The sequence below is a fragment of the Chinchilla lanigera genome, unplaced genomic scaffold (genome assembly GCF_000276665.1).
Source record: "Chinchilla lanigera isolate Chin_1 unplaced genomic scaffold, ChiLan1.0 scaffold00037, whole genome shotgun sequence".
NCBI lineage: Eukaryota > Metazoa > Chordata > Mammalia > Rodentia > Chinchillidae > Chinchilla > Chinchilla lanigera.
The window spans coordinates 16,659,408-16,686,079 of NW_004955438.1; the positions used below are offsets into that span (position 1 = coordinate 16,659,408).

At 47.4% G+C, this 26,672-nt stretch overlaps 1 protein-coding gene and 1 long non-coding RNA gene across 2 annotated transcripts in view; one reads left to right on the forward strand and one right to left on the reverse strand.

The window, feature by feature from the left end:
* The window catches only part of LOC102015452 (chromosome unknown open reading frame, human C14orf132), a 33,990-nt gene extending 30,529 nt beyond the window's left edge, over positions 1-3,461 (reverse strand). Inside the window, exon 1 of the mRNA XM_013517248.1 lies at positions 3,219-3,461. Within this exon, the coding sequence (XP_013372702.1) occupies positions 3,219-3,245 (27 nt within the window). The 5' untranslated portion in view covers positions 3,246-3,461. The remainder of the gene's footprint in view (positions 1-3,218) is intronic.
* Positions 3,462-3,565: 104 nt separating this feature from the next.
* Positions 3,566-6,259, forward strand: LOC106149144. The gene is made up of 3 exons (XR_001235122.1): positions 3,566-3,754; positions 4,524-5,399; positions 5,718-6,259. It is a non-coding gene; the product is annotated as an uncharacterized LOC106149144 (long non-coding RNA).
* The last annotated feature ends 20,413 nt before the right edge of the window (positions 6,260-26,672 follow it).

A 26,672-nucleotide genomic window follows, 5' to 3' on the forward strand; every position in this document is an offset into this window, starting at 1 on the left:
TTCCAAGTCACTGCTTCAACTATATTCCATTCCCCTGCTCCATAACTCACTATGGCTCCCACCACCCTGGTTAAATGTGAGCTTCTATAACCTGCCCCGGCCTCTCTCTCTCCCACCCCTGCTGTGTCCCTTACCCACTAGCTCTCTGCGTCTCCTGGGCTTCCCCACCTCCCCGTCTCTCCTCCTAGAACACTCTCATCTGCAGGACCACCAAGGAAACCTGCCCATAGTCCTAATCGATCTCCAGCCCCATTCCCAAAGCCCTAAGGATGACAGGCATTCCCATTGGACACCTCGTATTCCCTCTTTTCCTGGACACACATCCCATCGTGTCCTCATGCACCCACCAGCTGAGGAGCCACTCTGAGCCAGGCGTGTTGCCTGCCCAGAACTTGATTCATTGCCCTTGCTGATCCATCTCGTGTCCAACATCTGCAAGCACCGGAAAGCAAACCTGTGTTCCTTTCAACCCCGGGCCCCAGAGTCCTCATCCTGGTGCCTGGGTAAGAGCTCTATACAAGGCAGGTAAGCAACACTGAGGAATTGGGGGACACATGGACTTTTCTCTATAACTCCCCGCTGCAGAAAAAGAGGCGGAGTGAGGGGACAGGGACAGCCACTCAGCCAGGTGGTCACCGCACACACCTGAGCGGAGAGTGAGTACCTGCTCAGGACAAGCACTGCACGGTCCCCCACCAGAGAGCCATCCTAGCACTGCCCAGTGGCCTGCGGCCTTGAGAAAGGCGCCACAGGGAGGCTTTTATAAGTAGCTAAGTTAGACAGAAATAAATACACAGTCAGAGAGGGACTGGGCTCTCAAGAAAGTCAGCAGAAAAAACAGACATCAGAACTGTGGCTGGAGGTGCATCTGAAGAAGACCAGGCCTCAAGATAATGTGATGGTTAGGCCTGCATGCCTAAGGATCAGCAGTAACTTGGAGTTATCCTGTAACGAGCCCCACCTGGTCCAGGAAGTCCAGCTAGCCATCAGTCACCCAGGTGATGACCACAGCATCCAGGCCCACCCCTTTCCCAAAATGTGCCTTTGTTCTTTGCATGGTCCCTTGGTAGGAGACCTGCTTCCCTACTGGATCAATATTAGCTAAGCAGCTATGCTTGTCATCCTACAGGTTGTTTATAGTTTGACCACGATGAACCCACATTTTTCTGCATAAATTACCCCAGACAAAGGTCCTTGGTGGCCACCCAAGGGACCCCTCCTGGAAATCTAGGTGTTACTGCTCAATAAATCTTTCCTACTCTTAACCGCCACTGTTCTTCAGAATTTATTCTTTGATTTCAGGGGACACGACTGGGCACATCTGACATCTAGCAGGTTGGGAGTTCCATTTCTCCTGTATCAAGACCGCTTCCGGGGGGAGGTGGAGACCCAGAACTTCCCTGAGTAGATACTCCGGCCTAGAACTGATACACGTTCTCCTTACTAACAGTGTCCTTAGGTAAATGATTTAATCTTGCTGAAGCCTGGCATCAAAGGTGTAAAATAGGAAGAACAGACTGGAGGGGGTGTACACCATTAAAGTGTGCTAAATAGCCTGCATCTGGCAAGAAGTAGATGCTCAGTAAACCTTGGCACATTTTCCACTGGTAAATCACTTCATGTTTCTGCTCCTTGTGGCTAGCACAGTACTTAGCATGTAATCAACGCCAAGCATCTGTTGGCAAAAAAAATTGACCAAGGGAGCGTAAATTGAAATTAATAATAATAATAATAATAAATAATAATAATAATAATAATGAAAGAACTCGGTCTATCTGTAGGTTTTGCCCATCGGTGCTGAAAAGCCCTGTGTTTATTTTGTCAAGTCACCATAGCAACTGTTGATCCTCCAGGAACAATGATCAATTTACCCTGTAACCATGGAAATGCTAGGGGGTTATGCAGAGGGGAAGCCAGCCACAGACACCTGGTAAGCGCCTCTCCCCCTAGAAATAAATCCCGGAAAACACCCCCAGTTATCACAGAGCTAAAGCCACCTCTGTCTACAAGAATGATGACTTTTTTTACATGACGATATCTATAAGCCTGGGTTCAGGAACAGGAGACAGAAGATCAGGCAGAAAAAGGACCAGCAATACTCCTAGGGGCAATTAGCATTTGGAAAACTCCTTAAGGGTCAGACAAAAGCTGGGATCTGGACTCCCCAGGGCAGACGTGGGGACTCCGCGTCCTCTGACGCCTCCCCACCGGGATGTGCCACCCACATACGGCCTGGATGTTGTTCATCCATTTTAAACAGGCTCCTACCACAGGTGAAGTTGGGGAAAAGTGTCCCCTCAAACTTCCTTCCAATGATAGCAAAGAGCAGCAGGTGGGGTTCCTGCCATACACCCAGGGGACAGAAGGGGGCCTGGGCGGCCTCCCCACCTCTGGCTCCCAAAGCCAGCACCACAACCACAGGAGATGCAAGGCCCGATTGGTAGATGGAGCTTACTGTCCCTGGAGCCCGCCTGCCGTCCGCACTGAGGCTCCCCAGGGGCCACACGCTGCTCCGAAGGCTCTGCCTTTGTTCTGGCTCCAGAGAGTTGAGGCCAGAAATGCAGTACCCACCAGAGCTGGGAGCCCAGGGGGAAGCTCTGCCGAGCTGAGCTGGTGGGGGGAGGCCAACTGTTCCCCTGCCCCAGCTTGCGCGCAGGGAAGGACTGTGGTCCTGCCGGGCACCGATGGCTGTTAGACGCGGCTCCAAGCAAAACTGCATAAAAGGATCCCTGGGCTTCGATGCTTGGCAGGTAACAAAGCGGCTCCCACTGCCTCCCTCAGGCAGCAGGGGCCACGGTCCTCACTCACAGGGGGCGGCCCCAGACTACCCGCGCAACACAGGACATGGAACAGCCGGGTGGCCCACTCGCCCGGGCCGCGCTCGCCTGCCTGGGTGGCTCCAGGGTCCCACAGGGCACAGCGGGTGGGGGTGGGGTGGGAGGCGGTGGTGCCGGCGGCTGCCCGGGTTCCTAGAAGCCTTCTGCTCCAGGAGGCCCCGCACACGGGGTGCCAGGGGGCCCGGCGCCCCACCCCGTAGGGGGGCTGAGCCCGCCACATCGGGCGCGCGCACAGGTGGGGCCGCTGGGCTCGGGACAAAGGACCAGGACGCGGATCCAGGGCGGGCGCCGGCGCGCAGACCCGGCCGGGAGGGGGAGGCGGGACCTGGCGCCTCCTGGAACTCGGCGACCGGGGCTCGCGGAGAAGGCGAACCCCGTTACCTGTGCGGCCATAAAAGAGAGATCCATGGTGTCGCCGCTGCTCGGGCCGCCGCCCGCGCTCGAGTCCTCCCTGCTGCTGGGGCTGCTCCAGCTGTCCACACCGCCCGCCGGGCTCAGGTCGAGCAACGAGCAGGCGCTCCCGGACCCCCGCGCAGACCTCACCAGCCCCGGCGTGGCGGCGCCCCGAGCCCACACGGTGCCCCCGGCTGTCGCTGGGCTCCCGCTGCGGAGGGCGAGGGGGCGGGGCCGGGGCGGGGCCGGAGGTGGGACCGGGGCGGGGCTGGGGGGGAGCCCTGCTCCCCTCCACGTGACCGCTCCCAACCCCACCCCCGGGGCAGGGCCTGGCCGCCACCCGCTGTCTGCGTGGGCCTCGTGGGAAAGCTGAGGACTGGGGTGGGCCCAACAACCAGCCTGCAGCCCCTGTCTCCGTGTTGGTGCCCCGCTCTGTGCAGTGGACCCCGACCCTCCAGGGGCCCTGGGCAGTGTTTTCCTGGGGCCGGCGCGCTTTGCTCTGGAGCCTGAGGACCAGGATCTGGGTGAGGAGGGGGACTCAGCTTTCTGTGCCAACTCTGCACCCAGTGTCCAGTGTGCTCCTGGATCTGGAACTGGGCAGAACAAAGTTTGAAATCTAGTTTCTCCTTGTGGTTTGGGCAAGTCAGTATCACTTTAAAGCTGGATTTTCTTGTCTACAAAGTGAAGATTTACAGAACCCAAGAATTGAAAGTGATGTCCTGTAGGGCAGGACACGGTGAGCTCTAACATGGCTGGGCTGTGGGTGACGTCCGTAGGAATGCACCGTGCACTACCTGCGCAACTGGTACCCTTAAAAGCCAAGCCACGCTGATGCCACAGCGGAAATGGGGGGAGCAGCAGAGGGGCCTAGAGGTGTGCAAGCGTACTTGTGGACACCCCAGGCTGGGAGGCAGGTGGATGGAGTGTGCCCTTTTTTCCAAGGGCACACCCTGTGCTTCAAGGGTCTCAGTGAGTGTTACCTGGTCCCCTCTGAGGGTGGCTCTCCTAGGACTCAGTGTGCTTGTTTTGAGCCTGGGACACCCTGTGAGGGAGGCAACCAGGGACTCCTGGACTTTGTCATAGATCCGAAGCTGTTGAGTGGAGAGATGGAGGAGGCGTTCGAGGTCATCCAGCAGCCCGATGGTGCCGGGGCCAGGGCCAGAACCTTACTAACCCCCTGCTGGCTTTTTTTTTTTTTTTTTCTGCTTCCTTCTGATCCTCTCCCCTCTCCTCCCTTCTTTTTTACCCTCCTCTCTCCTCCCTCATCTTGCTTTGCCTCCTCCTTCTCCACAGGGATATCCAAACCTTCCAGACCGGCCCGTACACCAGTCCTCTGACCCAGGCCTCAGCCAGGCCTGTGCCTCCCCCCACCTGCCACCTGCCTGGCCACTGCACAGGACCTTCCGGGTCTCCTTGCCTGCTGTGAAAACATGACGTGCTTTAGGCTGACGTCTCGCATACTTGGAAGGACATACACACAATGTATGTGCAATTTAAATAATGATAAAGCCCCTTGTATTTTAACGAATTGAAGGATAAGCAACAGTCTTCAAAGTCTGGTGGGACTGACTCCAAAAGCATCTCCTATCTGCCCTGCTATTCAAGGTCTCTTTTATCCCAAGTGTTCCTCTTACTGTTGCTCTTGCTTTTCCTTATAGTTTACCTGCTTTAATCCTCTACGGAAAAGCGAAGTGGTTCTTTGATATATTCTTCCCTGCTGCTCCCCCTTTTTAAATCAGCATTAAGTGTTTGTGCAGCTGAAGGTCTGCAGCATGCTGTGTGGACGCACCAGCCTTTCGATGGATATGTGCATGAACTCCAGATATTCTGCTAGAGAAAACAGTGCTTCTACGAACATTCTTAAACTTGTCTCTTGATGCAGAGAATGTGCTATGAAGAAAACTGCTGGGGCATGTGCTCAGATCATCCGCATTTTTACTAAATAGCCACTTTCCAATTTTCAAGGAGTTTTTACCCATTGTACTATCCTACCAGTAGCAAGCATGAGTTCTTATTGCTCCACTTCTTCACCAAGACCTTGTGTGTTTAGACTCTTTATTCTTGCCAGTGTGGTACGATGAAGCAGTGCTTCATTCGGATTGAATCCTCGTTTCTCTGAAGACTGATGACGTTAAGCATTTTATGTGGACCAATGTCACACTTCCTCAGGTAAGAGACACCTTTCATAAAGTGCTCTTTAAAATTCGGTTGTTGATATTTTTCTTCTGACTCTGTAAAAGTATCTGTGTAGTTTAGATGCTAATCTTGCTGTGTCTAGGTGTTGTAAATAGCTTTTTCAGTTTTTGTATTTCCTTTCACTCTATGTTTTCATAGACAGGCATTCTCAATTTTAATTTCATCAAAATTTACACTATTTTCCTTGACAGTTAGCCTTTGTTCAAGAAATCTTTGAGACCATAAAGATATTATCCTGTCCCACTCATAAAAGTAATATCCTAAGAAACTATTTTTCTTTCTGTTCTTCAGCTCTCTTATCACGGAGTCTTTCAAGTACAGGGCCAGGAAGCAATGCCCATTTCCCCACGGGAAGAATCCATCATTCCCACCCCTGACTGAGCACACTGGCCTGTTCTCAGGGTGTCTGCACAAGGCTGGGTCTGGTTCATCAGCTCCAACACTAGCGCTATTCTGACTCAGTTACTGTCCTATGAGACTAACCAAAGCACAGCCAGCCAGGTGTCCTCACTCTGTGCTTTTTTAGGAGTTTCTTGGCTACTCTTGACCTTGTACTCTTCTGGGTATGTTTTGGAATTACTTCATGGGCTCCTTGAAATAGACTGGACTGGATCCCATTGTCTCAACTCTTTGGGGGATAATCGCCATCTTGAAGATCATGAATATTTCTCTGGAAGCAGATGATGTATCTCTATTTAAGAGACGGAAGGAGGAGAGAGGAAGGAGAGGTAAAAAGGATTAAGATGCATTACGTACATGCACTAACTCCCCATGGTGAGGAGAGTAATCATTATGTACTGCCAACGTGTACTAATAAACATAAAAATTTAGAAAAAGAGAACAGCATGAAGAAATACAATCCTGAGATGTAAAATAATAATAAATGGTAATATTCTTATGTGCGGAGCTTGCAAATCTTTTGCTGAGGTTATTCCACGATGGCTCTTTTTTTTTTTTTTTTTTTTGGTTTTTCTCCGGTACCGGGAACCAAACTCACGACCTTGTGCTTGCCAGGCAGGCGCTTTTGCCGCTGAGCTAAATCCCCAGCCCCTCATGATGGCTCTTGAAAATGAAAGTTTTAATCTTGAAGTGACAGTGGGTTCACATACAGTTGTGAGGCAGCATAGAGAGCTTGGTACACCGGACCCTGCTCTCCCAGGGGTGATGTCTTGCCAAGCGATGGCGCACTGTCACTGCCAGAGTACAGACATGGACCCTGTGAGCACAATGAGTGCTTCAGTCACCAGCGCCCCTCTCCTTGCTCTTTTAGGGCCGGCCCTACTCCACTCCAGCTCCACCCCACCCCTTAGTGCCTGGCAACCACCATGATTTTGTCATTTCACAAATGTTACACAGTGGATCCTTGCAGTACATGGCCTTGGGGGTCAGCGCAGGTTGCCGGAGACTCATCAAGGGCTACTGTGTCTACACTTTGTCCCTTTTTGTTGCCGGGTCGGATTCTATTTCATGGATGTACCAGTTTGACTGACCATTCACCTGTTATAGGACATTTATGTTGTTTCTGCACTTGGTTCTTATGAATAAAGCTGCTATAAATATTCATGTATAGGTTTTTGTAGGAACAGGTCCTCATTTTTCTGGGATAAATGCCCGGGAATTCAGTTGCTGGGTTACAGGGTAGTTGCATCTTTCGGAGGTTTGGTTTGTTTTATTTTCTGTTTTTTGCGGTTGTGAGAATTGAACTGAGGGCCTTGCGTGTGCTCAGAATGTGTTCTACCCAGGCTTTTTTAAAAATTATTTTTATTTTGAGACAGGGTTTTGCCAAGTTGCCGGGGCTGATCTCAAACTTTCCATCCTCCTACCTCAGCCTCTCAAGTGGCTGGGATTATAGACATAGGCCATCTCATGTGGCTACATTTTTCACTTTTTTAAGAAACTGCTCAACAGTTTTCCACAGTGATGGTACTATTTCATGTCATCATGAGCAAAACACAATGGTTTTCTACACGTCCTTGCTGCACCTGGTGTTGTGATAGCTAATTTTATATATCAGCTGGTAACACACTTTAGAAGGCTGAGGCAGGAGGATCACAAGTCCAAGTTCACCTTAAAAGATGAAAAAGAGGTGGGGACTTAGCTCAAAACCAAGACCCTCGGTTCAATCTCAGTACCAAAAACAAAAACAAAAAACAGATTCAGTAGAAGATATCCACTTGTTCTAGCACCATTTATTGAATGAATCTTTCCTCTCCCAAATTGCTTTTATATTTTTGTCAAAAACCAGTTGAGCGTATTTATGTTGGTCTATTTCTAGGTTCTCTATTTTGTTTCATTGGTCTAAGTGTCTATCACTCTGCCACATACCACGCCAGCTCAATTATTATAACTACATAAGTCTTAAAACCAGGTAGACAGACTCGCCCTACTTTTTCTTATTTTTTCAAAATTATTTAACCTACTCTTTATCGTTCCCATATAAATCTTAGGATATGTGTGCATGTATAATTATGTTAACTTTATATATCAAACTGGGGAGAGATCACATCTTTACTGTATTGCTTCTTCAAATCTATGAACACAGTATGTGTGACCAATTATGTAGATCTTCTATTCCCATCAATGTTACATTGTTTTCAGTATAAATACTAAAAAACTTTGTTAAATTTATACCTATGTGTTTCTTCTTTCTTTCTTTCTTTCTTTTTTCCCTTCTCAGTGATTATAAATGGTATTTGTCTTAATTTGTTCCTGCTGCTATAACAAAATACCACGAGCTAGGAAATTTGTCAAACATGGGAATGTATTGCTGACAGTTCTGGAGGCTGGGAAGTCCAAGGTCAAGGTGTCCCTGGGGGACTGGGTCTGTCAAGGGCCCACTGTGCTTCCAAGACATCTTGCTGCTCATCCTTGGAGGGGACAGTTGCTGTCTTCTCTGATGGCAGAAGGGAGGGAAGGGTGCAAGGGATGAACACCATATGAAGTTTCTCTTATAAGGGTATTAATCTCATCCATGACTTACTGCTTATCACCTCTTAATTCTATCTCCTGGGGTCTGAGTTCTAGCAGTTTTGCAAGGATGCTTATATTCAAATCATTGATTCTGTACATTTATCCTGTATACTGTGACCTAGAACTTATTAGTCCTTGGAATTTTTTTTTTGGTAGAATTTTTGGGATTTTCTATGTAGACTATCATCTGCAAATTGGAGTCTCTTTATTGCTTCCTTTCTAATCTTACTACTCTTTATTTCCTTGCTTTGCTTTATTGTGCTGGCTGGAACTTCCAACACCATAAGTCCTAGTGGGGAGCACAGACAGCTGTGATTTCAGTCATTCCCCCGAGGACCAGGGAGGCGGGAAGGACCACCATGAGGATGGAGAGAGTTGAGCTGTGGGCAGCTCTCAGGACCCTCACGGTTGCCAAGGGCTGCACTCCTGGGCCGGATGTCTCAGCTAGAAGGCACGTCAGACCCAGTGCACCTGTAGCTCCCTGTCCTCTGTTTTGGCCTCACTCAGTAGCAACTCAGATCTCTCATGATCCAGCTTGGGGAAAAAAAGAGGGACTGGTAGAAGGCAAGCTGGCTGCTCATTTGTTTTCAGTTCTACAGGCTCAAAGCACCCTGTGGTCAGTATCTGCATCGCCTTGTGTCCCTGGACAAGTCCTTCCTTCTCCAGGACCTGATCTTTCACCTTGTAAAGGAGCAGATTTGACCCCACCAATGTTGAATTAATTTCTAACGTTCACCATGTCCTACCAGTAAACATAACTTTTTAATCATGCTTTGGAAGAAATAAAGCATCCACATTCATAGTAATAAGAGGCCCAGAGGATTCAACAAAAGATGAATCCTGAGGATTTTTAGTCACTCCATTGATGTCTCATTTACATTAATGAATTTTACATATATAGCTTGGCGACTCTTGGTACATAACCAGCACAATAATCAGGATTCAGAACACGTTAATCCCCACAAAAGTTCCCTCTTGTTTCTGTGCAGTCAGTCCCCAGCCCCATCCCTGGCGCGGCCTCAGACAACAGGACCAACCTTCTATCACATGGCTAGATTTTCCTTCCTAGGTTTTTCCATAGATGGAATCATATACAATCACTCCCATATCGCTCATCATTGATGAAGGTTTGGAGAATCGTTGCATGTTGTATATATCAGTAGTTCCGCTTTTACTGTGGAGGAGTATTCTGATGTATGGATGGTTTTGTTCCTCCTCTTGTACAGTGGTATTTCCAAGCCTTCGGTAATTATGAATATTTGTGTATAAACCTTTGTACAGACACGGCATTTGTCTAGTTGTATGATTATTGGGAACTGCTCATCGGTTTTACAAAGTGTTTGCATATTTTATATTCCCACCAACAGTGTATGAGAATCCCAGCAGCTTCGCTTTCTCAGCAACACTCACTATTTTCATTGCTTCTAATTTACCCGTTCTCCTGGATGTAAAGCAGTATTCTGATGTAAATTTGTGTTTTTCTGGTGACTGATGATATTGGTCATCAGCTCTTGTTTACTGGCCATTTATTTGTTTTCTTTTGTGAATGGTCAGTTCAGATCTTTTGCCCACTTTTTAAAATGTTGGATTGCTTGTCATTTTATTACTGAGTTGTAAACGTCCTTGATGTATTTTAAATAGAAGTCCAGTGTCTGAGATATGTGCTGAAAATATTTTTTTCTCTTTTAAACTTAAAAATTTTATTTAGTTAATTTTGAACTTCAACTGTATATATTTAAGGTATATATGATATTTTGATATATTTATCTTGATGTACATAGTGAAATAATTACTATAGTCAAGCTAATTAACATCTCATCTCATGTAGTTCTCTGCCTGCCTGCGTTCCCTCCTCCCTCCCTCCCTCCCTCCTTTCCTTCTTTCCTTCCTTCTTCCTTCCTTTTTTTTGTGGTGTGAGTACCTAAGACCCTCTCTTAGCACATTCCCAGTGTATGATACAGTGTTATTGGCTACAGTCTTGTGCTATGCATTATATCTCCGGCTTTCTCATCCTATATAACTGCACCTCCGTGCTCCTTGGACTGTATGCCCCCTGCTTCCCCCACCTGAAGGAACCACAGTTGTGTTTGCTGTTTCTAGACATCCAGTTTTTCACTGGTAGCTTTCTAGAAAGATCATCCTCTTTCTCTTCGGGAGTTTTGAATTCTTCCGCATACCATAGTGTCCTCTATGCTTGGCACATGGTGGGAACCCCTTCTTCTTCAGCTGCAGAATATTGCAAGACACTCCTCACATTTCCCCACCAGTTCATTTGTCAGTTGTGCCCTGTCCTGGTCCGGTGACACTGCTGCAGTGAGCGTGCAGGTGCAGAGACCTTGCAGAGGAGGCCATCTCATATTGCCATCGTTACGGATGTCCCCAAGGGAGCCGTGGCTGGACCCCGTGGCAGCTCCAGTTTTAATTTCTTTAGGAGCCTCCGCACTGTTTACTCCCGCAGCTGTACCAGTCTACCTTCCCTGGCCGGTCCACGCCCCTCTGTCTCCACATTCTTGGCAACACCAGTCTGTTCCCATCTGTAGCTTTCTTTTTCTTTTTCTTTTTCTTTTCTTCTCTTTTCTTTTTTTTAATTTCATTTTGTAGGGGTGTTTTTCAAAGAGACGTTTCTACCTTTGGTAAAATCCTGTTGATTTTTTTCCTACCTCAAGGTCATGACATTTTTCATCTTTTTTATTAAAAAGTTTTATAGTTATAGCTTTAATGCTTAGGGCTATGATCTGGTTTTGTTTTTATATAGGATGCAAATTAATGGCTGAAGTTCTTTTTTCTTTCCCAAAAGGATGTCCAGTTAAACAAGCATGTTTGTTTAATGACTGTTCTCTCACTTGAGAACAGGACCAGGGCTGGATATAAGCAGGTGCAACATTTAAGGTGGCATTCACGCTTAGTTCCAACCCCATATTTGCAGGATGCTAACAGCAATTGCCTCCTTAAATTTCGATTCCAGGCACTTGCTGGACCCTCACTGCTGACAAGCACCTTCCTAGTAAATGCTGGCAATAGCAGATCACTTTCCTCTACTACTCGAGTCCCTCACCCAGACATGTAAAATGACCCATTGAGCACGTCCAGAGCTCTGTCCTGAGCTCAGGAAGGGCACATCCAGCTGCCTGCTCAGCAGCCTCTGGAGTGGCTCATACTCTCTCAGTTAACCTGGCCAGCACTGAGCTGTGTCTCCACCTGACTCAAGTAGATGATAGTCCTGCCCCGGTTCTCCAAGGACAGTTCTACAGGTTGCACACTGCACAGGGGTCCCTGCTGGGGAAGTGAGTGGGTGCTATAATCCACCCATGCCCCTTCCTGTGGCCAGATGCGGGTCTACATCTGCCCAGAAGAAGGGGTGCTTTTGCTAAGTCCCCGAGTAGGGTGTTAGATCTGGGAGTCATCCCTCGGTCTTCTCTGTCCCTCCCTCATTCTCAGCCCCCCCATCCCTCTTCCTCACTGCTCCAGCCACATGGCTTCTTTCTGTCCCAGGAGTACACCTGGAGGAGTGTGTTTCTCTCTGGGAATCAGTCTCGCTGCCCTTCTGCTCAGAAATCTCTTTTTCCAGATCTTTCTTTGAAAGCCACCTCTGCCAGGAGGTGCTCCCTGCTCACTTTAGCTGAAGTAGCTCTACCATAGCATGTTGTTTATGGTTTGTAAGAAGATGAGGTCACATCTCCCCCTGGACAATGAGCAGACTGGCTCACCTGTCTGTCTCAAAGTGTTGAAACTTGTAATGTAGTCCACGCCGTGTGCAACACCTATCCCAGGCTGGTGTCAACCCTGCCGCTAATGTACGTATGTGAGAGGAAGTGTTCAGAGCAACAGGGACCCTGGATCTGTGCGAGACACTGCTGGCTGCCTAACCCATACTCTCTCCTGTCCAGCTCCTACCTATCAGCAGGAGATTGGCAAGAGACTGGATTATACCGAAGCCGGTAGCAGCCAGGTGACTTAATTCAGTCTCAGGGAGCTGAGAGGGGAGAGATCAGAGCCTGCCTGGCTGCTGTCCACCCAGATGGTATGGCATGGGGCTGGGTGAGGGATGGGCATTGGGTTCAGGGACACTGCGGCTCTGCCAAGTGCTGGATACATAATTCATGTGTGCCCAGAACTCGGCAGGCAGAGATAAGAAACATGGTGTTCCTTAAAAAGGCTCTAAGCCTTGAAGGTCACGGCAGGGGGCCACGGCCTTGTCCGCCAGCCCCATCTGGGGCCCAGATGAAGACGGCAGGGAGCCCCTGAGGTCTTGGGGTAGATGCTGGTCCTCCCTGGAAAGCCCTGAAGGGTTTAAGCATTCATGAGCTCCTTGCTGAGTGACCTGATAAATTATTCAAGCCACATCGTCATGGGTTGCATGTGGCCTGGGCCCATCCGTTTCTAACAGGCAGGGAAAAATGAGGCCATCAGAGCAGCTAAGCACACAGGAACTCCTGCTGGCCTTGGAGGCCGGACCCCAACACTCCCTTCTCTGTGGACTCATTCGCTGAGATGCTTTTTTCTGCCTGTTCACAGCAGGGTCTCTTTCAGTGCTTTTGAAAAAGAGACCGGGCTGCTGTATCCGTGTTAAGATTCAGAGTCCTCCCCAAGCTGACTCAGCGATGGCATCTCCTCTCCGGGTTTTCGTGCCAGCTTTTCCCAACCAAATTAAGCCTTCCCTCCTCTGGGCTCCCAGGACTCTGCTGTGAAGTCACAGCTCACTCCAATTCAGTTGAACAGGTATTCACTGAGCACCCACTCATCTTGTGTAGGTTGCATCTAAACCACAATAAAGAGGCTCAGAGAGGTTAACCTTGCCCAGGGCTCTCAGCAAATATTCACAGCGCCAGTTTTGAATCCAGGTCTAGATGATTCCAAAGTCCAAATGTCTTCTATGCTACAGTCCCCTATCATAAGGAACCTCTATTTTAGTCAGGCCATTCCAAAACATTAGTAATTAAGGCCGGGCATGGTGGCACATGCCTGTAATCCCAGCACTTGGGAGGCTGAGGCAGGAGGATCATTGCGAGTTCGAGGCCAGCCTGGGCTACCAAGTGAGCTCAAGGTCAGCCTGAACTGCATAACGAGACCTTGTCTCAAAAATGCCAAAACATTAGTAATTATAAAGCAAGAAAGAATGAACTCGTTCATTCACCTGTTTATTCTTTAATTCAACAAGTATCCTACTCATCTCTTCAGTATAGAGCTCTGAGCACCCACTAGGTGCCAGGGAAGTGGGGAGGAAGGTTAGAATCCGGGGAAAAGGAAGGAGCTTGTTTTACACAGAGACCACTCGTGTGCCTAGGCTTCTTCCAGTTTTCCAAGAGTCCCACCAGAACAGGTGTGTCAGAGGGCTGCGGAGCAAGAGGAGAGCAGCTTCCCACTTACCACAGAATGCAGCGGTGCTCTGCAGATGCCGGGCATAGATAGAGTGTCCTGGGGATGTTCTGTGACTGAGAAAATGAATGAACTAATAAGCATTTATGGTTGAATAAATGAATGGACAAAATAACCAGGAGCGTACAGGAAATGAAGTAATTCCCTGGGTCCCCTGATTGCCTTGTCTGCTTTGTCTGCCGCGCCCCCACCCCACACATACCAGGGCTGATACTGGCAAAGAAAGACTAAATGCCAGATGGACAGAAAATGACCTGTTGGATCTTCTCTTTCCTTTTTGGTGCAGGATTTCTGCAGCATAGGAAAGAGAAGGGAACTTAGAACAGGATTCCTGGGCATTGCCACTGCCCAAGAATGAGAGACTTCATCTCTCCGACTATTTCTTTGCATGAGCACACAGGGATTCTTACATGCAAGCACTCATTCACTCCAAAACTGAGCTCTATCGAGTGTCAGGCACCATATCAGGCTCCCTGGAGGGGAAATACCTCCTCCTGGGCCACAGCTCCTCAGAGTGTAATGTACCCAGTTAGTAAATGGAAGTCAGGGTGTAATGTACTCAGTTAGTAAATGGAAGTCAGGGTGTAATGTACCCAGTTAGTACATGGAAATCAGGCCATTGCCTAACCTGCAGAGCAGTGCTGTCCAGCGTGCCAGCCGCAGGTGGCTCCTGAGCAATAGAAAGACAGTCTCTCTGAGCTGAGATGGACATATAGAATGCGCACTGGACTTTGGAGACTTAATGATGTAAAGCCATAATGAATTTAAATATTGATTACGTGCTGAGATGACAATCTTTTGCATATATTAGGCTAGGTCAAATCTATTATTAAAATTTCATGTTTCTTTTTACTTTTTAAAAAACATAGCTTCTAAACCATGTTGAGAGGTGTCCGTGGCTTGTATTCCATCTCCATGGAAGACCACTAGGGTCAAGCGCAGTGCAGACTGCCCAGCTGGAACATGGAAGTAGGAGCAGGAGGCCGGAAGTGGGTGCTCAGGGTCTGGGCGGGGCAGTGGCTTCCTGGATGGCAGGTGCAGGGCAGGTGTGTGAACAGGAGGAAGACAGAAAGGGGCTACAGCAAGGGGGCCAGTCTCAGGCAGGCAGTTCTGACCAAAATGAGGCCCTGTTTCCCAGGTTGACCAAACCGAGAGGCACTGCAAACCCAGCCATGGTTTCCCTCAGAAATCCCACATCCCCGCAGAAACCCAGGCTGGGTGTCTGCCAGTGTCTCCCACACACAGAAAGCAGCCCTCTCTCCCAGTCCCCGCCTCGATCCCCAATGCCTCCCCCACTCACTTCCCTTCATTGGAAACTTCCAGGTTTCCAGGCTCCATCCTCGGAAAGTAATTGCTGTTTCTGATGCCTTTGTTGGCTGCGCCTCTGAAGAATCTGATGAAGTCATTCTAATTAAAGCACTGATTGCACTGGGAGGAACGATAGGGAACAGGCCACTCTGCCCGGGGAGGGCGGCCAGTGGTGAGGCAGGGAGATCGCTGGAGGAGTCTTCTTCTCGCAGCTCTGTCTGACCAGGGCAGCTGTGTCCATCATCTCGAAGTAATAACAACGTGACAGTTACAATGACAGTGCGCACGGGGTCTCCAAGCCGCTCCTGTTTTCCTGCATGCTTTTCTCAAGCCCCTTCGCCTGCCTTTTGCTCACTCCCCAGAGGACCCGTGCACCTTCCCCAAAGTCGCAGAGCTAATGAGCGACAGTGGGGGACTGAACCCCAGGCCCTGGCCTAGCATCTGTCATGCTGCTGCCACAGACCCCCCCCCCTGCCCCAAAAGGTGAGTCCTTGGGATACCTTCAGGGGACAGCCTGGCCAAGATTCTGCTCTGCCTCTGCCTAGCCCACGCAAACTCTGGAAGCCTCAGTTTCTCTTGTGCACTGGGGCACAAAATGGGGCTGATAGCGCGGACCACAGGTCAGGGAGGGTTTGACCAAAGCACCAGCACCTCCGTTTGAGCCCTTCACTCGCTCTCCACTGGCTTCTCATGACATCAGGACGAGTGAGCATGTGGCATGACGTCCTGACGTCTGCATTCCCCAGCATGGCTCTTATAACCCTCCGGCTTCTGCCCCGCACCACACCCTCAGCTTTCTCTTTGGCTTTTCCCTCTTGGGTTTCTCTTTGAGATGATTGCACCCATCGCACAGCTCTGCTCCCTCTCCCTGGGGAGGAGCACCCTCTCCCCTCCTGCCTGCTCTGCTTCATCCTCCTCACTCTTCACAGCCTGGCGGAGAGTCCTCTCCTCCAGGGGCTGAGCAGATGGATTGCTACCACTCTGAGTATGTCTCCCACCATGGGAGGTCCCTGGCAGACACTCCTGGCTCCCTCACCACAGGGAGGCTAGGCTGACTTCTAGACCTTGGGCTGGATGTAAGAAGGACTCAGAACCAGACCTTTTTGGGATGCTTTCATATTCTCCAAGAAGACACCTCTGAGTGTACAACTGCAGTTCTTGTAAATGCAACCTTACCTGCAGGTAGGGTTGTTACGGTTTAGATCAAAACTGCTCCTGCAAGGAGCAGTGTTTGGAAGGTGCACCATGCACTCAGCATGGACTCATCCATTTGTTAGTTTGTTGGCAGATTACGCTGCTAGGAGGCGGGGCCTGGGTAGAGGTGGGTCACTGGGGCTGTGACCTGGAAGCCTGCATTCTTTTTCGAAGCTCCCCGCTTCACGCTCTGTTTCCTGAGGGGCGCAGCTTTTTACTGCCGTGCCCTTGTACCATGCCTCTTCTGCTGTGGAACCAGGCAACCATGGTCTGAACCCATTGACACTGTGAACCAAAATAAACCTCTCTTCCTGTAAGTTACAGTGTCAAGCATTTTGTCCCAGGGATGGGAGAGTCAGTAATAAAAGAGTCTTGCATATGGAATCACATTAAAATAAGATCATTCCACTGGGCCCCAATCCAATAGAATTGGTGTCCTTATAAGAGGAGCTAAGGCACAGACAGGTGAGGAGGAAAGCAGACTAGAGTGATACATCTGACCACCCAGGTTTGCTGGCCAGCAACCGAGGGGGCAAGAGAGGAGCCTGTCCAGGGTGTCGGGGATGCCGCTCTCAGGACACCTTGATTTTGGACTTCAAGCTTCCAGAAGTACAGAGGTCAAATTTCTGCTGTTTGAAGCTACACAGTTCGTGATTCTCTGTTACAGAAGCCCAAGGAAATGAAATGTAGGTGCTGTACAATCCAGAGCGACTGACCTATTTCCTGTGCTTTGGTTTCCTTACAATTACAGTACTTTGTAAAGTTGTGAGTGTCAGATGAATTCATAGTTGGGAGTCCCAGAAGTCATACAAGCTATGAGAATCAGCTGTTTTTATTTGTAACATTTTTCAAAAATTGGGACTGAAAAAATAAGCAGACGGAAGACAGCAGTTGTTCAAGAACTGTTCATTTCCTCCTGCTTTGTGCTCTTCATGGAGAGCTGCTGGTTAACTTACAATGTGTGCTGTTTGTGTCCCTGAAGGTCCCTTCTCCTCACTCCAGTAACATCCCCATTTCCCCACCTCAGCTGCCTGTGGGCTGAGCGAAAGCTGGTCCTATCCCCCACCACTGTGGGGGTTTGATTCAGTCCTGAGGTAGCCAAATAAGTTAGCCCTAGCCTTTTGTCTGGAAAGAGAATCTGTCATTCTGCAGCATTGCTAAGGTGGCAGAATGTGAATTAGGGGCGGCAAGGAGCCTTCTTCCTGCCAAAGCGAACCTATAGGGAAGCAGAGCTGAAAGCTGGAGAAAGAAAGTTCCCAGTGGCATTGTTGGAACACCTGGATCCCACGGAGCCTGAAGGCAACCCACCCTAGACTCTTCAATTGCCAGAAAAAGTAAGAGTTCTGTTTCTACAACCAGATCTGACTTGATACTAAATCCGGTAGCAGAAGTGGAGCACTGCAAGTGATAACACCTGGAAGAATCAGCTGACTGGCGAAGGGAGTGGAGCGAGGAGAGTTTCCCCATGTGCAGCTGGAAGGTTGCTGGTCTCTGTTACAGAGGAAAGAGTCAGCTGGCTGTGGGCTGTTTGCCTGTCCTGCGATGGGGCTGTGGATCTGCCTGTGTTGAACTTTAAGGGACACGGCAGGAAAAAGAACAGTGGAGCCTGATGGCTGCTGCTTGCAGACTTCAATAAATTCCTACCAGAAAGAGATGAGCTTTAGTGGGAGCTGGCCCATCCCAGTGACAAGAGAATAGCATCTGGCTTTCCTAAGGGAGGCCTAAAAATCCAAGTTCATTGTGTGTCAGGCCATCTTTCTTTGAGCAGAATTAGAAATGCCAGATCTGTCCCTGAATCAAGTTAATTTGGGGGACAGAAACAAAGAAGGTAAGGATTTTGGAAATGTGTGACATCCTCTCACTTTCCAGAATCCCTCTCAAATGTCACCTTTGGTCCTGAATATATAAAGGTGAGAGTTGTCCCATATAAAGCAAAGAAGGTAAGGATTTTGGAAATGTGTGACATCCTCTCACTTTCCAGAATCCCTCTCAAATGTCACCTTTGGTCCTGAATATATAAAGGTGAGAGTTGTCCCATATAAAGAGACATCACTGGAATTTGGCCTGAACATAGAGCAGACATGCGCACTCACCTCTCTACCCTTTGTTTGTTAGATTACCAGCCAAAATAGAGGCAAAGGGGTGGAGTGGTAATTTGGATGCCCAGAGAACAGAGAGGCCCGGTTCTCACCTGTGGAATTCCCCAAGCCATGGCCTGCATGCGAGGACACTACTACAAACAGGGACCTGGCTTCAGATGCTGGTCCAAGGAGTTTTCCTGAAACAGACCAGAATCTTAATGGGTTTGTAAAAGAATTTTCAGATTCTATTTCTTTGTTTGTGTTATGGTTTGTGTCTGTGTGTCCCCCCAAAGCCTCATGCGGCCATGGGGCAGGTTTTTAGTTTGATTGATTATGGGTGTGAGAGCTACACCCGCCCTGGGATGGATAGTTTGCATATGTAAGGGAGAGGAAGAAGCTGCTTGAGGCCATTCCTCCCCCATTCCTCCCTTTTTGTGTTGTTGCTTTTGCTGTGTTCGGACACCAGGAGCTGTAGCCCTCTGCCATGTGCCAGTCTGCCTTCTAACTTGCCAAGTATGGACTGAAAACTCTACAAACTGTAAGCAAAATAAACCTTTCCTTCCTTAATTTTGGGCATCAGGTATTTTGTCCCAGCAATGAGAGAAAAGTAACCAAGACAGTTTGTTTGTTTCTCATTTACTATTCTCTTAAAAAAAAAAAAAAAGAAAGAAAGAAAGAAAGAAAGAAAGAAAGAAAGAAAGAAAGAAAGAAAGAAAAGAAAAGAAATTTCAACGTTGGGAAGCTAAAAGCCAGAGTTGCAGAGTCCTGGAGACAGCCATGAAGCCTGGAACCTACATCAACAGGAATTGCATTGCCAAAGACATGTGGCTTCTGAGGCACTGCTACAGTTTAGATCTGGATCCAAACGCCCATGTTATGGCCCCATAGCACCACCCATGCTGATCCCTAAAGTGGTATAATTGGGAGGAGGTGAAAACTTTTAAGAGGTAGGACCACATGGGAGATTTTAGATAATCGAGGGCTTGCCCTGGAAGAGGGCTATGGGGCTCCTGTCTACCCCTTCGTCTCTCTCCTCTTCCACTGCTTCCTGCCCATGAGGTGAGCAGCTTGGCTCTGCATTTCCACCATGACAAACTGTCTCACCATAGGCCGGCTGTGATGGGGCCACTCGGTCACGGACTAGAAACCCCAAAGCTGTGAGCCGAAAGAAGCTTTTCCCTGGAGGTCGATGATCTCAGGTATTTGTTGCAGTGATGGAAGGCTGAAGCATAAGGCCTGACCTTCCTGACAATCGGACGGAGCTGTCTCCCTGGAGGCAGAAGCAGGGCAGTCCACAGTGGCCAAGCAGGAGCTCACATTGCCAGAAGGGAGCCCCTGCTGTCATGCAATGTGAAGAGACAGTCTCCTGCTGTTCCCCTCTTTCCCAGGGGAATTTTGTTACCACTGTTCTGTTTTCCCTCTTCTGTTGTTGTACAAGAGTGTGTTAGGCAGGGAGTTCATTTATCTTTCAGTCATTTGTTTCTGGACCATTCAGATGTAGGAGAAGTTAATGAAATCCTCCTGGATAAAGCTTTGGATCTGCGTCCGCACAGATCTTAGGCTGTCTGTGTTTTGGGGTGGGGCGGTGTTGATTGTGCCTGGCTCTGTCACACTGTGTTGGCTGCAGGGACTTTGCAGGGCCCGGGAGGACTGTGGCGTGAGGGTAGGACATGGTTGGCATCTGCTGTTTTTCCTGCTTAACATCCCTCCTGGCCTTTCTGCTTTAGCTCCCTTTCCCTCGAGAACAGACCTTCCCAGTGACCACAAGCATGCTGAGGCCAGCCTGACAACTCCTCTGCCTCCCAACTTCTCAGCTACTGTGAGGTTACTGACCTGCCCAAACCCGGGCTATCGGTGATCACATGTCACAATCTCCTAGCAGTGGACATTTATTTCCAAGAAGGGTCCATTGCCACTTTAACTGGAGCTACTTGGGGAAAAAAGCACTCTTTTTATGAAGCTGGTAGAAGGCAATTGTGGAGCTGCTGGGCATCTGGCTCCTGATGTGGGAGAGCCTGCCTGAAAGCAAAGACTTCCAAGCAGAAGACGAGCGGCAGAGATGTGTCACACATCTCTGCATCCCGGAACTCTGGACCCTGGAACTGGCCACTAAGTAAACCAATGAGTCTCTTTTGCAAAGCTGGTGTAAATTGAATTTCTGCCCTTTGCAGCTGAAAGAACTGTGAACTCAAGTTGATTCTTGGGGTGAGGGTGACTGGGATTTGGGAGCACTGGGAATGTTGGTTAGGATTTGCTTCTCGACATTCTTTCTCCTTGACAATGACATGACAAACCACCAGCACCAACTTCTGTTTCTGTAGCTCTGGAAACCCAACAGAAATGCAGACCTACTTAGTTACTTAGGTGTGGAAACCTTCACTCTTTGACTATATTTAGCTTTTTCCCCCTACAGATGGGGTGTGATTGGCTGAATATAATTATCTTTGGATTTTACTAGGTTGCTCTTCATTTTGATATCATTTCAAACATCAAAATGCTGCACAAATAGTACAAAGAACTCCCATGTTCACTTGCCCCAGATTCATCAATTAATAACATTTTTCTGCATTTGATTTATAATTCTCTTTATATATGCATATCCAAATTATTTTTTCTAAACCCTTGAGACTGGAGGGGGGGAAGAGATCATGCATCTCTTCCCAGTTATTGCATATTTTTGACAAGGATTTTCATCTTGCAATATGAGTATCGAAATTAGACAATTTAATATTAATATGCTACTATTATCTATTGTATAGAAACTATTCAAATTTCACCAATTGTTCTACAATGTCTTTTAAGGCCATTTTATTCTAATCGGTGATGCACTCTTGGAGTTAAGCATTGTGTTTAATTACCATGGCCCCGATCTCCTTTAATCTGGAAGGGTTCATTAGTTTCCTTGATTTTTGTGGCATTTTTGTTGTACAGAATGTGTGTCTTAGCTGGGCTTGTCTGATGCTCCCATACCATTGGCTGCAGGGCATACATTTTTGACAGGTGACCCCACAAGCGGGGTTGTGTTGCCTCCGAGCAAGTGTGCTTGGTTTATCCCATTATTGATGGGCTTATTGATCCTATTATTTAACACTTGGCTAAGGTGATACCTCACAGCTTTCCTCACTGCAAAGCTACCATTTCTCCTTCCGAGTAAATACGCAGTTTTGAGGAGATGCTTTGATTAATGTGTCTTGCTCCTCCTCAGAGATAGCACTCAGCAAGTATCCTTGCCTGGTTAAGGTGTTTCTATGATGGTTGCAAAATGGCCAATGGCTAATTGCTAATTTCACCTTTCTTTCTACCTCCACTGTAAGGAAGCGGTTTCCCTTCTCCTCTACTTGCTTCTTGGTTTCCTCATGTCTGCCTGGATTCTCAGATCCTTATTTTATTCAGTGGATAACAATCAAGTTACTATTGACCTAGCTCAGGTTGTCGTAAGAAAATATCATAGACTTGGTGGCTTGAACATCAGAAATTTACTCCTCATAGTTTTTGAGGCTGGAAGTGTAAGGTCGAGATGGCAGCATGGTTGGGTTACATTGAGGGCTCTTTCCTTGTGTTACAGATGGCCACTTCCTTCCTGTGTCTTCTATTACACGGAGGAGGGGTGGGATTTCTGGTGTCTTTTCTTACAAAGGCATTAATCCCATCACAGCAACCCTGCCCTCACAACTTCATCTAAATCCAATGCCTCTTTAAACCCCATGTCTAAAGATGATGATGATAAAGAGTTGTGGTTTCAGCATAAGATTTGAAGGGAGACACAACCAGTTCAGTACCTATCAGTATTTTTACATTCACATTGTCTTAGATTTGACCTTTGGCAACCCGTTCCAATGGACTCAAGTTGCTTTTAGTGTCCTCAATAGGTTCCCAGTATCTTTTCTGAGCACATATTTTTTTGAGGCATCATTAGATATATAAACCTATATTGTGCTTTTTTGGGCCCTGGCTTGGGCACCAGTCATTTTTCCAAGAAACCTTTCTTCGCTTTTTTTTTTAAGTGAGATTTATGCTTATACAATAAGATCTAGCCATTGTTGTGCTTTTGAACCTGAAGTTGCTGACATCACAGTTGGATCGCACATACCCCTCCTCCTTGTCCTCTCTGCTCTTCATCCTTGTCCTTTTCCTCCTTCATCCTTTGCGGCACTGCGGGTTAAACCTGTGCCAAGAACATGCTAAGTGAGCGCTGTGCTCCCGAGCTACACCTTCAGCCCTGGGCGACATCTGAAACTCTGAAGAGCTTCTCAGAGAGCTCAGACCCGGACTTTGGGGTGGCTTTCAGCCTCTCATCTGTACAATCCAAACTGCAAGCCTGAGGTTTTTGACTGTTTTACTTTTAGTTGTGGTACAGTTTGTTCGAAGAAGCCTGGCAGATCAAACAGAAGTGACAGACGCAGGTCTGAGAAATTAACTGATGTCTGGCTTCTTCAGGCAAAGTGAAAACATCTCAGTCCTCTCCACAGCCCCGTGGGATGTACAGCCAGGCCTTCAGTTCTAATTTGGAGGCTGGTGACCTCACAGAAGATGTAGTAACATTTTTGATTATGAGTAAGCTGGATCTTCTCATAAAAAAGGGACTTGTTTACTTATGATCGTTAAAGGAGGGTATGGGGTGACCCTGAACTGGGAAAAAGGCCAATTATGCCTGTTCCCGGAGTGGACAATGCATGGGCTCTGTCCCATACAGTTGCTGGGGACAGGGATAGTGACCATGAGGGCCTCAAAGGAGACAGCAGGTATCTGCCCAAATTTACGGGGTGTCTAGTAACTGAGAGAGGTGAGAAAGAGCCCGCCAGTGCTTGGGCACTTTTATAAGATGAACTCAGACCTGGATTTGATTTGCTTTTTTATATGACATTTAAAGTGTTCATATGTCTGTTGGGGGGGTGTCTGTGTACCTGGCACAAAGGTAACGGGAAAGTTCTCTTGTTGAAGAGGAATGCCCAAAGACACATAGAATTTTCCATATTCTATACACCCAGTGGGTTGAGATTCGGTACAGGGCACAGGATGCCCAACTGTGGGTGCTGGGGTGAAAATATTTGAGGATGTGGAACCCAGAGTTCCCTCACTCACAAAGTGGGAGCAATGATAGCGGGTCACTGGATTGTCATGACAATTAAATGAGGTGATTCCAGGAAAGTGCTTGTCCCCGTGCTTGCATGTAGGACATACTCTGTAAATAGCCTATTATTATTCTTTGTTTAATGGCCATGCCTGTGGCAGGTATATAGACGGGCCAGCCCGGAGGAGATGCCTGATGGGCACTCACGCAGTTCTAGAGCTCAGAAGAGAACCCTGTGTTGGAGAGAGATGAGGGAGTTGTCAGGGTACAGCCTGTGACCGGCCAATTCTAAACAACTGTGAGTAAAAACACTCAAACAGACTGGCTGGCTCAGACTGAATGATGTGGGAGGATTGTTTATTTAATATTCCCTGCTTATCTATTTCATGCCGGGAACTGCCAGGCACTGAGAATACTACAATGAACACTTTATCCATGGTTTCTTCCTTTATGGATATAGGGGATGCATCGTAGCATTACTGTGGGTAACAAAGATGGTAACTAAGGTTGTCTAGCCTTGTTTTTAAAAATATTGCTATGGCTTCCAAAGAAATGCTATGTAACTTTATTTTATTATTTTTGTTTGTTTGTTTTTTTCCAGTACTGGGAATCGAACTCATGACCTTACGCTTGCCAAGCAGGCGCTGTGCCGCTAAGCTAAATCCCCAGCCCCCCTATGTAACTTTAAAATCACATTTCTCAGCTGCCTCTCGGAAGGGAGGAATTCTGGGAAATAACATAAAGGAGCCACAGAAGGGTTATACATATCAGCTAATTCAATCTGCCAAAGGGGGCAGTGGTGCTAGAGACAAGCCTCTGAATCAAAAAGTGTCTAATTCTTAACAACGAAGCAGTATTGTCCTGGGTTCCACGCACGCTCAGCTACAGCCGGACCGTCCACGATGCCACTGGGCAGAATTCCCAGAGACTCAGCCATATTTAGGGTAAGACTCACCCCGGATGTTCAATTTGTAGATAGATATCTTATAAAGTGAGAGGGCAGGTCCGGGACCATTTACTGAAGCAATGCTGAACTAGCAAGAAATGGAAAGGAAAAGAAAGAAAAAGAACCTTAGCAAGACTCATTAAGAAATGGAGAAATAAACTAAAATCTATCTCTGATGTAGCATCTATGTAGCACTCTGAAAATGAGTCATACTTACCTACTGATGTATACAAACGCAAGACATCAGAGAAAATTGCATGTATTTTTTAAATTAAGGTACGATACCCAGAGTAAAATTGGCCCTTTGGAGTGTCCGGTTCTAAGTTTTGACAAGCACAAGCAGTTGTGTAGCTCCCACCTCCACCTCACCAGGATTTAAGAGAATTCTGTCATCCTCCAAATGACCCGTGTGCCTTGTAATCCACCCTCTCCTCAGCCACATGCTGCCACAGACTTGTAGCCTGTGCCTGTGATTTTTGTCTTTGCAAGAAGAGCATAGACACGGAACTGCGCGGGGCACAGCCTCTTGCCTGGCAGCTTTCGCTCAGTGGAATGCATCTGAGATGCGACCTGGTGATGTGTTTCTGTACTTCTTTCTTTCCTTTGCTGCTGAGGCTCATCTCCTGTATGAATGCGCCAGGCTTTTCTTTTTAACCTATTCCTCACCTGAGCAACTAGAAATTTTTTCTCTCCTTCCTCCGTTCCTGCTCCCCATCCCCCTTAGCTGTACAAATAAGGTATTATAATAGTTTCTTAAAATTGAGGTATAAATCCACTACTTTAAAATTCACCCTTTTAAAGTATATCATGCTGCAGTTTTTAATACAGTATATTTCACAGAATTGCACAGACATTACCACCCGTTCTAGCACATGCTTATCACGTTGATAAGAAACCCCACGTCTATTAGCCAGATTCTAATAGACACATGCAGCTATTTACCCAGATTCTGGAATCTGCTATTCCAGATTTCTTCCTCCTTTCAGCCCAGGGCCTCCACCAATCTGTTTTCTGTCCTTATTGATTTTCCTATTCAGCGTGTATCATTTAACAGAGAATAAAAATTTTAAAAAAACATTAAAAACAATGCAGAATTTCAAAACACGATGATAGGAAACCAACAATGGTTGTTATATTGCATATTGTTATCTTCAGAGTAATTGTTCAGATTACCACATGTGGGCATGCAAAACTGATCAAACAATTAGGCATTAACTGTTCTTTCAATAAACCAATAGAAATTAGTAGTACAATTATCTCAGCTATCATATATATATTTTTTCCCTTCCTTCTTTCTTTCTTTTCTCATTTCCCTTATCCCAGTTGTTCTTTCCTTTACTCGAGGCTTTTAGAGATAAATAGATGCAACTAGAGACCATACTCATAAGTGAAATAAATCAGACCCACATGTGTAAACATCGTATTGTCTCCCTAGTGTAAGAAACCGAAGGAGTAAATAAATCCAAAAGGTACAATAGATCTTGTGAAAGGGAAAGAAACTGCTCAACAGGGTGTATCATATAAACGGGCTAAGAAGTATGTGGCCTTTCTGTCTGACTTGCTGGTGTTGTTGCAGGAAGTCTACAGCTGTCAGTGTTACAGGTCACCACAAGAGCTGCAATCTGAGACCAGGAACTGAACAGCACCCGAGGTTTGGAGGCAGGTGTACAGCTTTATTTCTGAAGGGACTGGCTCGAATCGCTCACCAAAGAGCTAGGCCTCGCTCCCTCTGTGAGCAGGATTTTTATTGGGTTGACAAGTAAGTGGGAAGTACAAAATCAAGGCGCCCGCCGTTAGTTGACTGGACAGAAAGTTACACCGAGTTGCGCCTTCTGTTCATACGGGAGGGAAACAGGGACAAAAGGTTACATCATTCCGGGGAAACAGAAACTTAAGAGCCAGGGGTTTACTGAAGGGCGGAAAGAGGCTTACTGAAGGGCATGGGGCTCCTGTCTGGGAGCAAATTTTTTTTCTGTTTTAGTGTGTTTAAAGTTCATTGATATTTGTAGCCTGTATTCCCACACTATTTATTTTGACTGCTTTAGGTCACATCTGGACTCTTCCACTTGTAGTATCATCTCAGTGTTCAAAAGTTTCAGATTTTTGAACATTTCAGATTTTGAATTTTGGGGCTGGGGATGTGCAGCTCTTCATGAATTCCTCTGCATGAGTACACATTTTGTTTAACTATCCATCAACTGATAAGTATTTGTGTTGTCTTCACTTTTTAGCTACTGTGAACAATTTTGTGTGAATTTGTATGTACATTTTATATATGAATATATGATTTCAAGTATCTG